This window comes from Pectinophora gossypiella, chromosome 15 (assembly GCF_024362695.1).
Source record: "Pectinophora gossypiella chromosome 15, ilPecGoss1.1, whole genome shotgun sequence".
NCBI lineage: Eukaryota > Metazoa > Arthropoda > Insecta > Lepidoptera > Gelechiidae > Pectinophora > Pectinophora gossypiella.
Genome location: NC_065418.1, coordinates 79,712 through 97,831, shown reverse-complemented (window position 1 = coordinate 97,831; position 18,120 = coordinate 79,712). Strand labels below are relative to the sequence as shown.

General features: G+C 46.4%; 2 protein-coding genes across 3 annotated transcripts; both read right to left on the bottom strand.

Annotated features, from left to right (window-relative positions):
* Nucleotides 1-607: 607 nt before the first annotated feature.
* On the bottom strand, nucleotides 608-5,486 carry LOC126373418 (delta-like protein 1). The gene is made up of 5 exons (XM_050019575.1): nucleotides 5,400-5,486; nucleotides 4,080-4,218; nucleotides 3,292-3,450; nucleotides 2,720-3,103; nucleotides 608-846 (listed from the first exon to the last, which is right to left on the bottom strand). Exons 1-5 carry the CDS (start codon nucleotides 5,484-5,486, stop codon nucleotides 608-610), a joined length of 1,008 nt encoding a protein of 335 aa, XP_049875532.1.
* A 1,221-nt stretch (nucleotides 5,487-6,707) lies between these two features.
* LOC126373109 (alpha-(1,6)-fucosyltransferase) lies at nucleotides 6,708-17,147 on the bottom strand. 2 transcript variants are annotated; one of them, XM_050019111.1, is made up of 13 exons: nucleotides 16,956-17,147; nucleotides 14,154-14,390; nucleotides 13,820-13,942; nucleotides 13,112-13,348; nucleotides 12,881-13,046; nucleotides 12,623-12,809; nucleotides 11,888-11,990; nucleotides 11,599-11,736; nucleotides 10,713-10,869; nucleotides 10,250-10,423; nucleotides 9,740-9,901; nucleotides 9,140-9,214; nucleotides 6,708-8,868 (listed from the first exon to the last, which is right to left on the bottom strand). In XM_050019111.1, exons 2-13 carry the CDS (start codon nucleotides 14,282-14,284, stop codon nucleotides 8,740-8,742), a joined length of 1,782 nt encoding a protein of 593 aa, XP_049875068.1. In that variant the 5' UTR covers nucleotides 14,285-14,390; nucleotides 16,956-17,147; the 3' UTR covers nucleotides 6,708-8,739. The 2 variants fall into 2 exon arrangements, with proteins under 2 accessions (XP_049875068.1, XP_049875069.1); XM_050019112.1 differs by having other exon boundaries at nucleotides 11,888-11,987.
* Nucleotides 17,148-18,120: the final 973 nt, after the last annotated feature.

Here is an 18,120-nt window from a genome sequence, read left to right as displayed (position 1 = left end):
GGGGTAGGCAGAGCTACAAGTAAGCGGAAGACAACTTGCAGACACCAAAAATTCTTCGAAGAGCTTTCATTGAGCAAGCGTGCTCATTTGATGTCAGTTGACATAAACTTACGACTATGTCCCAATTGGGGTAGTCAGAGGTACATCCAGCACAAGATGAAATGTAAGTATTTCTCTAATCGCTCTAATATAACGAAAACATAGAATAAACAATAATTTTATGCACAACGTAACGTGTTTACAATAACATACCTATCTCTCGTCCCTTTCGCACTAGGCGGTGTACTATATCCGTCCTGCTCTCATTCTAATCATGTTACGTTTTCATACAAAGTATACGTATAGAAGGGGCACTCTCCGCCCCGCACCAATACGAACTTGATTACCTCACCCCCCCGTTGTGAATCATTTTAATCTATTTAATCGGTAAGCCGTTAAGGAGTAACACGCGGACTGTCCGTCTCACGCACACACGAAATAAGGCGGCGCACACACAGCTGCGTGTACAAAAACTGCATCTGTGTAGTGTCTGTGTAAGAACGAGATTGGGAATGTCCGGGTAACAAAAGGTAGTGTCGTCTGTCGGCGTTAGAGAGCGTGTGGCGGGTCACTCGGTCTCGTTGTCTCCGCTGCTGGGCTCGGTGGTGGCGGCGGTGGTGGTGGTGGGCGCGGGGCTGGCGGTGGCGGTGGTGGTGGTGGTGTTGGCGTGGTCGGGCAGCAGCTCGCAGCGGCGGCCGCTGACGCCGGCGGGGCAGGCGCAGCGGTAGAGCCCGTCGCCCGCCTCCAGCGACTGGCACTTGCCGCCGTTCAGGCACGTGTCTGGGTTCTTCTCGCAGTAGTTCAGCTCTGGAAGGTCGCACAATACACCCGTTACTCGCGTATATTCAATGCCGCAAGGATATACCGTTAGACATCCCGCACCCACTCTTGGTGTCATCGGTGTAAGAACAACGTATCTATATTTAGGTAGGTATTTACATCTAAGTATAATACTTTAGGTAATATTGTACGCCAGCTGCGCGTGTCGATAGATTGCAATCAGATTACGATGAACTATATCCGCATTAAAAAGTACAACAACTCTTTTCGGTGTTATATTTCCTTGATTATGAATTATATAGTTAAACACCGTAACGTGCTGTGTAATATTAGTTTATGAGACTGTTCATACAGCCCCGACGCACGTCGCTTACTTAGTTATAGCTCTGTATGGCACATGGATGGTTAGGAATGTACAAAAAGACTCATCATTCCTGGTATTCAATAATAGCCAACTATTAATGAACCTAATTATAACTAATGTTATAGTGTTAAGGTCATGTTAAGGTAATAGGTTGATACCCTGTCACTATACGGCTCATCATATTCATTTCAGAGTTGATGTGTACGAGGGCTGATTGATAAGTACCCGAAATGAAAGACTTTTTAAAACTAAAATGGAATAAAATAATATATACCGTTCTATTTTTACATCTCTAGTAAGCTTATATGCAAAATTTTATTTCATTGGCGCCAAAAAGTCTACTTTTATGAGACGATTGATTTTTATTTGCTAATTACGTTTGAAAAATGGAAAAAAATGAAGTTCGGGCCGTTATTAAGTTCTACGTTTTGAAGGGAAAAATAGCAAGTCAGATTAAAGCCAAGCTGGATGCCGTATTAGGTGACTCTTCTCCTGCGATGAGTACAGTTCACACCTGGGTAACCGATTTTAAACGGGGCAGAAAGAGCTGTGAAGACGCCCATAGAGCCGGACGTCCAAATGAGGTCACAAATGAAGTATGATACGAAAAATTTAAAAAATTGTTCTAAACCATCGACGATTGAAATTACGAGAGATAGCCATAATGATAGGGATATCATCGGAACGAGTTTTTAATATTTTACATGAACATTTGGATATGAAAAAGCTTTGCGCGCGATGGGTGCCGCGTTTGCTGACTGCAGACCAAAGATAGCGGAGAGTGGATGATTCCTTAAAGTGTCTAGAGCTGTATAAACATGATCCTGTTGAATTTTTTTGGCGATATGTAACCGTTGATTAAACATGGATTCATCATTATACACCTGAAACAAAAGAACAGTCTAAACAGTGGACTAAGAGCGGTGAACCTGCGCCTGAGAAGGCAAAATCAACATTATCGGCTTGAAAGGTGATGGCTACTGTCTTTTGGGATGTGCGAGGTGTGATTCACGTGGATTATCTTGAAAAGGGTAGGACAATTAATGGACAATACTACACAAACTTGCTGCAAAGATTGAATGAAGAAATTCAAAGGAAGCGACCTCATTTAGCGAAGAAAAAAATACTGCTCCACCAAGACAACGCACTTGTTCACACCTGCGTTGTAGCAAACGCTAAAATCGAAGAATTAAGCTATGAATTGCTGCCGTATCCACCTTACTCGCTAGACCTGGCTCCGTGCGACTTCCATCTGTTCCCAAATTTAAAAAAGTGGCTAGGTGGCCAAAGATTTTCTTCAAATAATGAAGTCATTGCCACCGTAGACGGCTATTTTGAGGGGTTGCACAGGAGCTTCTACCAAAATGGTATAAAAGCTTTAGAGAAGCGCTGGAATAAGTCTGTAGAGGTAGAAGGAAGCTATGTTGAAAAATAAATCATTTTTGTGTATAATATTAGAAGTTATCATTTTCATTTCGGATACTTATCAATCAGCCCTCGTATTCATGTGTGCATAGATGGGTCAAGTGAGGCTACCTTCGTCGCAGAGCATGCCGCCCCAGCCGGGCTCGCAGTTGCACTCCCAGGGCTTGCGGCAGCTGCCGTGGCGGCAGCCGGGGTACACGTGGCAGGTGTCGCAGTGCTCGCCGGTCCAGCCCACGCGGCAGCGGCACTCGCCGGGCCGGCGGCACGAGCCGCGCTCGGCGTGGCAGCCGGGCGCGCACAGCGGCGTCTGGCACAGCAGCCCCGTGTAGCCGGGCTCGCAGCGGCACTCCAGCGGCTTGGCGCAGCCGCCGTGCTGGCAGCCCGGCAGCGGCTGGCACGCGCGGCACGTGGGCCCCGCCCAGCCCAGCCGGCAGCGGCACTCGCCCGGCGCCTCGCAGTAGCCGCGCGTCGCGTGGCACTCCGCCCGGCAGATCGCTGTACGCCGCCACAGACACACTTGTAGTTATCGTGTTTAGCTATTTTATGCTTATGCTCCGTACCAACTCTTTTTCTCTCAATTTGACCCGTTTGTTTGTTTACCCAAGATTAAAAAAAAAACAGCGACTGCTGGCGAATGGATTGGCCGCATACGAGACTATGTACGAGACAGCATAGGTACTAACGTTCAGAGCAGAAGAGTCCGTCCCAGCCCTCCTTGCAGACGCACTCGAAGGGCTGGTTGCAGGAGCCGTGCTGGCAGCCCGGCAGCGGGATGCACTTGCTGCAGCGCTCGCCGTAGTAGCCCAGCTTGCAGCGACACTCGCCCGGCCGCTTGCAGTACCCTGCAACCGTAAACAATAACACTACACACCTACACGGGGAACACCACCCGCACCGATACAACTGTCTGTATGGCACACAACGCAACTACAGCGTGTGTCTAAAAACTGTATCTATATGGTGTCAGTCTGGCTGAGGGCCCTAACGCCCCCATTAGTCTGGCCAAGTAGTGTCTGTGCAAGAACGAGATTTTTGTATGGAGTGTCCAGTGTGCGACCTCCCAACACGACACTCGCTCACGTCACGCCGCAGGTCGGCTGTCGCTGTCACGTAAACATAAACACTTAGACTTTCTCAGAGAAAGCGTCCGGCCCCGGCCACACCCGGCTGCGAATACAGATCTAGATGAATCATCCATCAGACCGCGACACACTGACGATGGGCGGCCATGGAATAAACAATAACACTACCTACGTAAGGGCACTCCGCCCCACACCGGTACGAGCCGGTTACTAGTCACTTAAGTATAGTCGTTACATGAGCCATGCCATGTCAGAAGTCTTCGGCGGCTCAATAATAACCCGCCTCACAACCCACACGATAGAAAAAGAAGATATTATCACGAGGAGCGAGGGATGGCGTGTTTGTTAACCAATAGAAGTTTCACAGGCGTTTCGTTGCAGCGAGGTACCTTGCAGCGGGTCGCAGCCCTTCTTGCAGATGGGCACGTCGCAGAGGTCGCCCTGCCAGCCGGGCAGGCAGCGCGGCTCGCCCGCCTCGTCGCACACGTAGTGGCTGTGCTCGCTCGCCGCGCCCGGCAACGCGCACGCCTGCCCACAAACAACACAACACACATTTATTATCTAAGACATAATATGTCCCACTGAGTCTCACACACATGCCGCAGGCTTCCTCTCAATCAAACGGATTATCGAGTATGCTCCCTGGCCGTCCATCGTCTACCTAATACACATTACTTACGAATTAATTAGGTAGCAACTAAGCTATACTTATACCTACTTGTATTATAACATCAAGATTCGCGTTATGCCAAGAAAAATATAGTACCTATAGATAATTATCAAAGCATATCAATTTGTGATCCGGCCACGGAGCAGTACCTCCAGTCGGACCACCGTCGATCTCAAAGATTACCTAGTACGTGATGGAATCAAGAAATAAGGAATGAATAGTCCGGAATTTGTAATCCTTTACGAAGTAGGTCTTCTTCGTCGTCGTTCCCTTATTACTGAGGATCGCGTCTACGAATGATTTCTCTTCTAAGCGTTTATCAATTATTTAAATAGGTCCAAGGAGCAGGTATAGTGTCAAGTGACCGGATATTACTAACCAACCGTATCTGCCAAGACCAACAATCAAGTGATTCAGCCTGCAATGTCCTAACCAAACATGAAGCAGTTTCACAAATTGGTCCCACCGGGTATCGAATTCGGTACTCCAGTTGTGGGCCGAAAGCTCTATCCAATAGACCGCTGAGAGCCTGCCATACGATAAAAAAATACTTAAATGTGTAAAAATATTCGCAGGATCTCAGCGTGGATGCGCCGGCTCCGCCGCCGCGGGACTTTCTAATGTGAGCGCGAGAAAGCGCGCGAAAGTGGGCCGCCGGGAAAACCCGGAGAAAATACCGGCGCCGGAAACTGACACTTGTACAATAAAAAAATAAATATGTAAGTACAAAGTAACTTCTTACAAACTCCTTCCAGCAACAGTCTCGAGAACTTCACCAAAGTACTTACTTAAAACAAATTCCGCGTCATATTCACGGTGGTGAAATTACTTAATTGCAGCAAAATCTTTAAAACAATTGAGTTCAAAAGTGTGTAAATCGGCGCACGAACACCTGTTTGATGGTCTCTGATGCGGTCGTCGTATCTCCGTGGGCGGCGCGCGCACTCTATTTGCTGACGACAAGAAAGAGCTGCCAGATTGGCTGCACAAGCAAGTATCCAAACACAGTGCACACAGCCCGTGCAGTGGCAGCACTGACCTGCTTCTTCCACTTGGGCAAGTAGCCTGCGGGCAGGCCGGGGGTGGCCAGGGCGAGAACCACCGCGGCACTTAGCACGACCCTCATCATCACTGCTGGTCACTGACAGTCACTGGCGGTCACTCGCGGCGTGGGGAGCTACACTACGATGCGGTGAACAGAGCGCACGCGCGGCACGGTACTGTTATGCGGTGTTATTGAACTTGACTCCGCGGACCAACTTTCGCCGCCACCGCATCGCTTTTTACGAGGCCACGAAAACTACGAGTGAAGAGCGGAGCAATGCGACGACGTGACGAAAACCTAAGATGGAAATTTTTTGGTAATATTACCACGAAAGGAATACACCTTTCCTTCTGGAGGATTTTACGTAGGCAAGACGTAGCTGCTGAGGAGTCTTCCTAGACTATTTTTTCTCACAGAAGTGTTCTATCAAAGACGTGGCATGAGGTGCCAACAATCTCGTTAGCTAGTTAGTAATTAGGTAATGTACCTACGGTGTGTAAATAGCAACGTAAATAGTGACTACTATTTAAACATTTACGCACTTTATAAGTACCTACTGAAAAGTGTAGGTAGTGTACTATCACCTCCATAAGGAGACATCATCGTCATTCGAAAGCGTCTTAGCGCGTGGTCAGCGTTGAGTAAAGAGAACTATAAATCTTGTAGAATTGACTCTCTAATTGCCGTACCTACGTAACATTATATTGTCGCGACTCGCGTGTGTTCGCCCCCGCCCCGCCGCCCGCGGCGCTAGCGGCCACCCATGCGCTGGCGCACGCTCCCTGCGTCTTCCTCTCCTCGCTCGGATACAGCTCTAACGTTGACAGTAGGGAGTGAACTCAGTAGGAGTAGGAAAGTTATGTACTTATCACTTTCATTCTTCAACCATTTAGTTCATAGCTAGTATGTCAACCAAGTTCAATATGTCTGTTTTTTATATTCAATATTCAGTACTCGTATATGCACCAATATCATATCTCGATCTAGGATAATATGATAGTACCTAGTGGAAGAAGGGCCACGTCCCGAGGTAACTGTCCAAGTTTACATGCGACGCCGGGTGACCACGCTCTGGAGTTGCTCTGCTGACATTGGAAGTGGGATAGATTGCTACAAACTCGCTGTCGAGACATCATCTATCTTTGATTGGGTACTTTTTTGACCGCCAACTTGTGTATTAGACAGGTTCTAAGCTCGTAAAGATGAACAGCACCCGCACTGTGCCTTGACCGCCACAAGCGACCCAAGAGCACAGCGGCGGAAGGCAACGTCGTTGTCATCGAGGAAATCTAAATTAAACTCTTATACAGAATCACCCAGTTTATTATATTAATTTGCTTTCTTTCTATATATATATACATTTCATAAATTTATTATATACATTAGGTCCATGTTTACAGCGTAATTATCCAACTCTTGTCAAAGCTGCGAATATTAGTAATATAAAAAGTTCATAAAAACTGTTTACAACAATTCAATGTATCTAGAATAGAATATTGAATAACAACTTTGGATAAATACTAATAAATACGGAATAACATTGTCTTGTCTTGCAGTGTACATAATTACACACACGACACGTCGGACACGATGGTACGTACGTCGGATACGCTTTTCAAAAACGACCCGACAACCCAGTATATAAATTGTAATAGATCATTTAAAAGAAATTGGTAGAGGAATTATCGGCTCGTATAATATACATTTATATAAAAAAACATCGACAAACGACTAAATAAAGAAACAATTAGAAATAACATGATTCGTACCCGCGGCCACAGGCGGGCGTATTCATTTATGGCAAACAAACACATGGCGACGATTCAGTCGCTTCTGTTAGTTGCTTGGATACAATGGTAGATTATAGACCTATGTTACGGGCCATAATGGCGAATGTATCAATATCACATTGTTTTTATTATTAAATGCTTTTTGATTATTTGGCAACTTGCAAAACGAGTGTTAAAAATATTCCATTTTTTTTTAATATACAACTTCTTTCTTTTTTCGTTTCAAGTCCAGATATGAGATTCCTAATTAAAGCAAAAGGGGTTTGAAGATTTTACTCATGAAGCAGCTATGGAGGCTCGCCTCATTTCTGTCTTTTTGACATAGTCCGAATAATCAGTCTGTGAAAGGAGAATCTCTTCCTGTTTTAGAAGGCGGTTATAAAAAATATTTGTGATATTTATATTGAGAATAAATGAGGAGGAACGATGTATCACGAACAGTTTGTAAACATTGTTTGTGCGCAGGGACCCCGTTATGGTAATCTTCAAACCCCTCTCCAGTGCGAGCACAATAATAAGTCAACTTTCAATAAATATACGTATTATATAAAACTAAATATGGTAAAAATAAAAATATCTAATATTTGAGACATGATTCAGATCATAGAGTATCAGCAGTAACATCGAATTACTAAATTAACCAATTAATTACCTTTCCTCGCCCGGGCCAATATTGTGACCGATTAATTATTATTTTACGTTAGTGCCCTTCCATACATAACATCACCTACTATCAAACGAGTTACGTTTACAAGTGAAGTTGCAACTAAGAATAGTGAAGAGTGTGACGCACAGAATACACGTCCAGTGACGTAGCACGTGGTTGGCGCGGCGCACGGAGGAATGTACACAGGAACACTACACCCTGTTTGCAGTACTGTTCGTTTTACACTAATAATGACACACTAAGTCCAGCAGTGGGACACTAAACAGGCTACGGAAAATAAACTTATACTATACGTACAGATTTAGTAATGGTTCAAAGTTCTCATTCATAAGTTAGATGTGTGTTACCGGATATAATAAAAAAACAAATATATTATTTAGGTCCATAGGCCTAAAGCAGTGGAATTGTGAGCATGACTTCTCTGTATCATAATATTTAAATTATTATTGTTAATTTCAACATGTACAGGTAAGTACCTATATTTTAGAGCGAATGTGTGTGACAAGTGTGGAAACTCTTTGATTTGTTGACAAATGTTATTAATTCTACTTTTCACTTTTACAGACATAGGATACGTTATCAACTTATATTTTGTACATGATCGTTTGGCGACCTACATCGCGCGGCTGCGGGCGCCGGGGCCCGCACACGGTCGTAAACATTCGCAACTATAATTAATAAAAACAGAAACCTTAAAATATCTAATCACTAAAATGAACATCCTTCATCTTGCTCGCACGCGTCGTGACTGCTGACAGCTCCCTCACTCGCCCCACGCCACGACAGGCACCCAGCTTTCACAGCAAGATAACCAAGATAACGCTGAGCAGATGCATATGTTATGTGAGTGTGTATGTGTGTGTGTGGGCGTGTGGTGCTACGTGTAGTAGGCGTGCAGCGGGGGCGGCGTGTCGGGCTCGTGGCCGTCCAGCGGCACGTGGCGGTACTCGGGGAACGGGTACAGCACCAGCTGGTCCTCCGTCTTGTACCACGGGAACAGCCCGCGCTGCAACATTCACATTCATGTATTCAACGAAATTATTCAAAATTAAATAATAAATAAGTCCGGACACAAAAAATAATTCGATTTTTTACCTCCTCCACAAAATATTAATATTATTGCAGTTGAGGTAAAGGATTTTGTGTAAAGAGAACTTTTAATATAATCTCAACAATATCGAGATTGAAGCAAAAGTTTTAGCAGATAAAAAAACAATTCGTAAGATATTTATGGTCTCCGTCGGAGGATGCGAGAGAATAACGTGTTGGTGTCTCACCGCATTGGTCCGTTTGTTGGTGCCGCGGCCGTAGCCGTTCCAATGGTTGCCCATGATGCCGATCAGGTCTCCCTTCTGCAACACCAATCGTGGTTTCATTAATGTTATGCACAATCTCAAGTAGGATCATAAAAACACTGCCAAATTATTTTAAATCTTTAAAGAGAGCACGACTCGGTTATGTGGTTCAACTGGTTTGATCCAGATCCTGAACGACCGCTATAATGTTCAGGTCACACCAGCTTATGAGGCAGGCGAGTGCAGTGGCGAGTGGACAGTACGTATTGCCAAAGATAAATCGACCTTATCTGTTCTATGTGTAATGCCTTATTTTATCAAGTGGATACGCTTTTTCACTCGCCAGTTTACTCGGCACGTGTGAAATGTGAATGTGGCATTGAGCCGATTTACAAAGATTCCCGGTATGTAAACAAATATGTCAACAACACGAATAGGCTCGAATACGTGCGAAGCTGGGGTAATGTATGTACCGTCAACGTGTATAGATAGATTGTAGATAGATGTGGGGGGTGTATTGACTGAATGATTCTGACAGTGTTTATATAAAGTACACTGGAGCCCGAGCAGCGAGCGCCGTACCTTGAAGGCGATGTGGTCGGGCGCGGCGGGGTCGTGGGGCGCGGTGGCGCGGCGGTCGTGCGCGTTCTGTCCGCCGAAGTAGTACACGTCGTCCAGCGACGCCACGCGGCCCGCCGCGTCGGCGCGGTTGGCCTGCATCATCTCGTACGCCACGCGGCCCACCTACGGCACACCACTCGACATGTCTCTACTGGGCCGTATGCAGGAAACATCTGGGGTTTAATTGCTAAGGCTACGCTACGTTCTGAATCAATGACTGGCTATTTCCCACGTCTCTGTGGTTTGGTAGGAGAGACCACCAAAACACCACATCAAAATAGTGCACTAATCTACAAAGACACTATTTCTCCCACAAAATACATACACATAAACTCAGCCAGACGAGCGGCTCTGCTGGCCTGCAGCGCACCCCGGGCCCTCCATACAAATCTCATTAAATATCTTACTGTGTGCGGCCGTGGCCCTGCGATCGAGCTAGTGCACGAGCAGTGTATGCGTGTGTGTACGTGCCTGGCTGCTGAAGGTGCAGACGAGGTAGTCGCAGCGCGCCAGCAGCGCCAGGTCCACCAGCAGCCCCGCCAGCGAGGCGGGCGTGTACCGGCGGTGCGTGGCGGCCGTCCGCGCGATGTCGGGGTCGCCCACGAACTCCACCTCCGGGTAGCGCTTGCGGGCCTCCTCCAGCACCTGCGGCGCATCCGCCGACGACACACCATACACAAATTAATACAAAGACAACCTTTATGTGATTTTATTTTTTAGTGTAACAGTTCAATGTACACAGGGGATAAACGGATTAGAAGAAGAGTTCAATGTTTATTACGTGTTCAACGGCGAAGGAAAACGTCATGACGAAATCCGATGTGGATTTCCACATAGGATTCTTTCCCCAAGAAAGGCGTTATCCCTTCGGGTCGGTAAGTCAGACAGGCAGTCGCATCTGCAGCCTGCCAAATGTTCAGTTCGGCTAACTCACGCTGGCGTCGTCGCTGGCGAGGTAGACGCGGCGCGGCACGGGCGCGGGCCGCAGGCGGTCCTGCAGCAGCCAGTACTGCTGCGCCTGCGCCATGTACTCGTGGATGTGGTGGAAGGCCGCCTCCGTGCCCACCTTGTCCGTGCGCCGCACGTGCACCCTGCGCCACCGACCACAACGGATCCATCAACCAATCATCATCAATCAAAATAAAAGTATCAACTCATGCACTACTATATTCTCAATAAAAATATTTTTGGGTTTCGGGTTTTCGGGTATTTATATTATGGTTTCCGTTTTGGGGGTTTTCTCTTCCGGAATCATCGCATTTCCGAATACAAACGAATGCTAATTTCCAATTACATCAATGAAATAAATAAAATAAATATATAATAGAATTATCGTGTAATAGAATTTCGATCCAGAACTAAGTAGGTACATAATTATTGTTTTGTTCATCAAAATGTGCGTATGTAGTAAGGTCGTAACAATGAAACGCTGATTAAATACAACATTACTAGTGTGGTTACGGCCGCGGCTGATAACAGCGCAGCGTCAGGACCGCGCGGTATCGCAACTAATTAAGTTTATGCGGCGTTAGTGCGGCGGCATACAATAACGAATAATACTGCGTATAGAACGACCACTCTCCGCTCCCCACCAGCGGCTGAGCTAGGTTTACCTCACCCCCCTCGGTCTTATTAGTCTTCAATCGTATGGGCGTCAGGCGCCACACACACAGATGCGAGTGTCCAATAACGTCAATGTGTAGTGTCCGTGTAAAACGAAGTGTTTTGTATCAAGTGTCCGGGGTGTGGGGCCCTTCGACACGACTGTAGCAGCATAAGTTAATATTTCCATGTTTTGTGTGTATGGTGGTTGTACGCACCCGACGATGGGCGTGCGGAAGTTGAGCTTGGCGATGGTCTCGTTGATGGCGGCCATGACGGCGGGCCGCGGCTGCAGGATGTACTTCAGCATCTGGCCCAGCCACCACGACGCCGGGTCGCCGTTGAACTGCAGGATCCTGGGGGTTAACCGTAACACTAAAATATACATCTGGAAAAGCTATTAGGGAAGGCACTTGTACAGTGCTGGCGTGCCCATCATAGTGATAGGTGAAACTGCCGTCAAATGTGAACCTATTTATAATAAAAAAAGTGTGTGGAGTGACGTACTTGTGCGCGAGGTCCTTGGGCACCGCGAGCGGCAGGAACTTGGGCTTCTGAGTGATGGAGTCGATGAACGGCAGCGACACCACGCGGGCCTCGGCCGACGCTGCTGCGCACATCATATAGGTACATATCAAACACATGTACCATTAACTCGACGAGAACGAGGTGTCTTGTCAACAACCACACGTGAAATAATGTAATTCTATTAGAAAATGTTGTGTTCTCTCCGAACCGCTTTAGTGGAGTGTACCTTGAGTGAGGTGACAGGTTGAAAGATGGAGTAAGCAATAGTGTGATAAGCGAGCGTTGTGGTAAAGGAAGAAGGAAGAGTGAAGAGAATTAAGAAAGGTATGCCTAGATGGTTCGGATATGTAGAGAATGTCGAAACGGCTAAACGAACATCATCATCAGCCTCGATCTCGTGGAGATCTCGTCCACTGCTGGACACAGGCCACCCCAAGGCTCACCACAATGACCGATCCTCTGCTGCCCGCCTCCAGGGTGTTCCCGCCTGTTTTTTGGTTTGATCAAATTCAGGATGCTTAAAGAACTCGGCCGAGATACATCAACATTATGATGAGAGTGGATGAAGTGAAAGTGAAGTGTGTGATCTCTTAGTAAGTGGAATTCCGTGGTGTCTGTCTATTCCGATCGGAAATAATAACCGCCCGGACAGCTGGGGTTGACCTGACGACAGAAGATGAATAACGTGAAACGTGTCATGTGTGTGGAGCTCACCAGGCCAGGCCCGCACGTGGTCCGTGTCCACGGTGGTGCAGGTGTCGGAGAGCGGGCGGAACACGTGCTCCCAGCCCTGGCTGTGGTAGCGCCAGCCCCGCGACGACACCACCAGCGTGCGCTCCGTGGCGTACGCGAAGATCAGGCAGTACGCGATGTGGTGCACCTGGCACCCGAACCCGCAGCCCTGCAACATACACCCGCACGTACAGCGCCCTGCGGCGGCCGACAGCTGCTGCTGTACCGCGTGCTAGTTACCTTGTTGAGGCTGCAGAGCAGCTTGCGCGCCGTGCGGCAGTCGGGCGGGTGCTGCAGGGCCCGCAGCCGGCGCTGCACGAGCCGCGACAGCTGCCGCGCGGCGTGGGCGCGCCACTCCGCGTGCCCGTCGGCCTCCGCCAGCCGCAGCTGCGTCGCCAGCAGCTCACTGCGGACACACGCGCGTCACTCACGGCCACACGCCCGGCACTCGGCACTAAGGCGCGCTCGTACCTCTTCCTGTCCTGGAGCTGGTCGCGCACGGCCCGCAGCCGCTCGGCGGAGGGCTCCCCGACCAGCAGCCCCTGCAGCTCGTGGCCCACGTAGTGCCACAGCTCTCGCGTGTGCTCCAGCAGGCGCCGCCGCAGCGCCTCGTACTGCGGCGGCGGCCCGCCCGGCAGCCCCACGTCGCTGTCGCCGCCCTCCCCCGCCTCCTCCAGCAGCTCCAGCCCCGCCAGCGACCCGCTCAGCCTGCAGATATACGCCTGCTTTACCGTGCTTCGTAATACGACATAATAAAGCTGACAATGAATCGATCTTCACTGATCAATTTTATTTCTGGAGATGATGAAAGGCGGAAATGGGTGATGCGTACGAGGATGAGAGTGTCGGTTGTTCACAAGAACTATATGGAAGCTTTTCACGTTAGGCGTCATTGTTATCGTATTGTTCACTTAGTCCTAAGTAAAAACCAGAAAGAAGAAGAACAGTAGAACTCGACCGATTTAGATAATTTACGTAAGGTCGAAACCCAGAAACCGAAATAGAGTATGTTTCAGAGGACTTAAGGGTGGTAATCCACCTCACAACCCACGCGATGGAAGAGAAGAAGACTTAATATACTTGCAGAGACCAGTGTACGCGGATGACGTCGCGGGGGGAAAGCTGCATGCATACATAAATGCGGTACTCGTGTGTAGCGACGCAGGCCGTGCAACGTACTTGGACGCCTTGATCTGCGCGAGGAGCGCCTTGTGCTGGCCGCGCAGCGCCGCCAGCTGCGCCGCCGCCGCCCGCAGCCGCTCCTGCAGCTCCGCGCCGCCCGCCGCCTCGCCCTCGCCGCACCTGCTCGGGCACCATGCACATCAGAGAGAGAGAGAGAGAGAGAGAGAAATGTTTATTTTGCATTCGCATTTGCATTTTACATCATCTCACTAAAACTCACTAAAGCGTACGTTGGACCCTTGTCCACGTACGAAACACAGTTTCCCAAGTACGAAACTTCATTTGTGTGGGCTCTGTTGTCATCTATTTGAATCTGCGAGAGGGCACTGACCTGAAGGGCGAGATGAACACATATGTGACGAGCAGCCAGAGCAGCAGCAGCAGCAGCGCGGCGCGGCGCCAGCGCGGCGGCAGCAGCGCCCGCCACGCGGCCGCGCCCCCGGCGCCGCCGCCCGCCATCATGCCCACGCCATGCGCGCCCAGCCCCGCGCCGCCCACGCAGCCCACGTGGCGCCCCGCGCCGCCCACGCAGCCCACGCCACCCACGTGTTGCCCCGCGCCCGGCGAGCTGCAACAACGATCCACACACAATTATTACAATGATATCGAGAGCTTCAACTTCAACCAGTAGCCGTAGAAAGTTTGTCCACGTAAATAGCATGCGCTGCGTGTATTGGTCGAAACCCTCGATATAATTCTGGGGCTATCACGATAACATTGAACACTAGTTCGTCCTGTAAAAATGTATTCAATGATGGTGTGCAGTGTTCAACATGTACAAACTGGTAGGGCTTTTGTTAATGTTAAGTTAAATATCCGACAATAACTACCGCAAACTCTCAGCTGCTTGGAAAGCTGCGTGGAAGTGTTTACAAGGCAAATCTGGGGTGGTCTCCTAGGAAGGTACAACCGCTATGTCAGACACTACATCGGCCGCCCCGATATCGCTGGAGACTATCATGGCTGATTTCCAAGACGTTAGGCAGACGTCAAGGTAGAATTAATAGAGCTCAAAGCACTATGCGAATTCACCCACGCCAGTCTAGAGCCTCCAGTGCTGCACACCACTTAAAGACGTCTGAGCTGAAGACTGCAGTGGCTGGTGACCTGACCCTCAGTGACGCACTCCATACCGCTAGTTGCCGAACACAAAGAAGATTTAACAGCACATCAGTACAAATGGGCGGTCTTATTGTTCTGAAGCAATTTCCTTATAGGAATATCACCCCTTTGTGATACGGGTCACCACCTTGATAGGTGATAGGATAACATTCTCATGTTACACTTATCACCTCTTTACCCCCAACATCACAGAAACACTCAATATAGGTAGGTACATCTCGGAAAAGGAAGGTAAATCCGACAGAAATTAATTTAAATTTCCTTTTCCACATATTTCATGTTCCTAGTTTCCTTTTGATAGGTACTTTGAGTAAAAGGGAACAAAATTTCGGTCAGTTTAAGTGTAGATAGGTACCTAACGAGCAGCGAGTGGTCCGCCGCCGCCGACGCCGGCGCCGGCACCTCGCACGCGTCCTCGTCACACCTGCAACGCGCGACCAACCCCATAACCGTGCTAATTCCTACTCTATCTTTGCCTAATATGTAGGCGCATTAACCATATCCCATACCATAGGTAGGTAAAAGTATATTGGAAAAATTTTAACGCATTTCCAACAAGGTTCAAATTCAAACTGTCTTGCTTGGTCACAAATGTCTTGAAATAGAAATGCAGCCTTGAATACATAACATATTCCAATATAAAATAAATAAAGGAACATGAAATGCGGTGCTGTGCACTGATTAATGTCAAACACTAGATAGAACCAAATGTTGATTGTGATCACAAAATAACAGTTATTTTGTCATTGTGCTATCAACGCGGCGTGACAAGTGCGGCGGCCGGCGAGGTCGGCCCTGTGCCGGGGGCATAGAGTCCACCACGTGCGAGTGCTGCCAGCAACCATTAGTTATGCATGGTGTAATCACGCCGCCGCCGCGCACGACACGCACAACATTGAACTTTAATATTTCGCCACAAAGCATAACGCTAACAGTAAAAAAAGTAATCTGATGTAGGTATGCCAAACAGCCACAACTCAGAAGTTATATACAGACATTCTCTCAGAAAGTCTTTCACAAGTGTTGGTAAACAAATTCATTATGAGATGAATGCCAGGACATAACTTGATAAAACATAATATGGACCATAGTACTGTCATATTATGAATACTTGCCTTCACAGGCGCATCTAACAAACCTGAATGTGTAGTGTACTAATATTTTGCATACCAGTAATTCAATCTTATTAAATAACTATGCTGTGCTGTGACGTAAGTTCTGAAATTGTAAGAAATATTATTTTTAGGTAGGTACCTATGCACTTTACAATATGTTACAGTGCCTTGCAAAAGTGTGTACAAAGGACACACATTTGTGTGTGGTGTGATTTATTTATTTATTATATTTATTTTATTTAAATATTTATAAACATATAGTACATTGTGTCTGAAAATTAATTTCATGTAATATTTTTTTGTATGTTTAAAATTAGGATTAGGTAAATATGCTACCAAATTTCCATCCTGTAGTCATAACCACGGAATGGCAATAGTTATTATAGTGAGTGGTCTCAGATGGCGCTTTAAGAAAATAGATATCTATTTCTATATTTTCTACCTTCAGCGACTAGTGTCAATAATACACAGTTTTAAAGATCTTATCTTATTATGTAGGTACTCACTGTTTTACTTACTCCAAGTAATCTCTGATCACAGTCTGTTCTCATTATTGCTAACATTGTGATGTTCATTTCGACTTTAGTAGAATGAAAGTAAATTCACATAGGATCATTTACGGTTGCGCTGGTGCAGCGCACCACAAGGAGCACCAGAGAGCCCCGCCGCGGCCAAGCCGGATATTGGTGATTTAGTTCAAATTCATCTAACAACTAACAATTTCAATCTACACTACTCATTCAACAGCTTAAAGTTGGCTTTATATCGACGTCAAGACTTGGATTTCCTACGAAACCAGTTAGGAAAGGATGGCATAAAAACGCTGCCTATTTGGCTATATCGTTAATTGTTTCAATAAAACAATTTTGTTACAATAATAACTTGTAGATACTTACAAAATGTATTGCTGCTGTTCACGATTTTAATTATATATATTTATTTATTAACCTTTATTTGCGTTATGATTATTAATTAACTTAAATTCAGATACACTGAGGTTAACTACTTATTTTTCCCGTTTCAGAAACAGCCTAGATAAAAAGTACTCTGTAGAATGGAAACAGCCGACTGACGAGCGAGAATCGAGATCATGATAGAGAATGAATGAATGAAATGAATCGAGCGAGGCGACAGGGCTGCCAGATGAAAAAAAGGCATGATCGTACGTCAACTACAAAAAAATCGTATTCCAAGGAGATTTTGAAATGAAAAGATAGTACAACTTAAAAGTACAAAGTTTTTATTAAAAATGAGGTTAGCATTTTCTGAGGTTAATTTTCTTTTTTTTTTATTCGGAAAACTCCGCTATTCGTCATCTATCGCCTGCATCACTTGCATGTCCTCGGGTTTTATTATTCTTGGAACCAGTATCATGAGTGGCAGTAACGTCGGTACTTTTTACTGTAATTACTGGAAACAGCATTGGTAGGTTCAAGACAGTCCAGTTCCGATAGAATGGGGTCATCTAAATCATACGATTAGTTTATTTTGCCTACTTCCACAGTCTAATGTCGTACGGCATCTTGCTGTGGGGTCATGCTGCAGATGTGAACAGCATTTTTGTTCTGCAAAAGCGGGCCATTCGGGCGATTTACAAATTGGGACCCAAGATGTCACTTAGAAATAAATTTAAAGAAATTAATATTTTAACTTTGGCATCACAATATATCTTTGAAAACTTAATATATGTAAAAAAACATATAGGATTATTTGCAAAAAATAGCGATCGGCACATTGTTAATACCCGGAATAAAAATAAACTTGCTTTACAAGTCAGTCGATTACATAAGATTACTAAATCTTTTAAGGGGCAATGTATACGTTTTTACAATAAGATTCCCATTGACATTCAGAATTTGCCTTTCAACTGCTTTAAGACAGTAGTTAAACAAAAACTTTACAAAAAAGGTTATTATAAAGTTAGTGATTATTTAGAAGATATGAATGCATGGGATTAACTGTCTGAGAACTGATATTAGGCAGCTAAATTACTCAATTGTATATCAATATTTTATGTTTATTTTTATTTTTTTTTAAAAGAACGTCTAGGGCCCTGTGCCG

Coding starts and splice junctions, on each gene's coding strand:
- LOC126373418 (XM_050019575.1), bottom strand. CDS start 5,486: ATGAGGGTCGTGCTAAGTGCCGCGGTGGTTCTCGCCCTGGCCACCCCC. Junction 3,451..4,079: donor GGGCTGCGACCCGCTGCAAG/GTACCTCGCTGC, acceptor TTACGGTTGCAG/GGTACTGCAAGCGGCCGGGC. Junction 3,104..3,291: donor CGGACTCTTCTGCTCTGAAC/GTTAGTACCTAT, acceptor GGCGGCGTACAG/CGATCTGCCGGGCGGAGTGC.
- LOC126373109 (XM_050019111.1), bottom strand. CDS start 14,284: ATGATGGCGGGCGGCGGCGCCGGGGGCGCGGCCGCGTGGCGGGCGCTG. Junction 13,047..13,111: donor CAGCTCCAGGACAGGAAGAG/GTACGAGCGCGC, acceptor GTGTGTCCGCAG/TGAGCTGCTGGCGACGCAGC. Junction 10,870..11,598: donor TTCCGCACGCCCATCGTCGG/GTGCGTACAACC, acceptor TCGGTGGCGCAG/GGTGCACGTGCGGCGCACGG.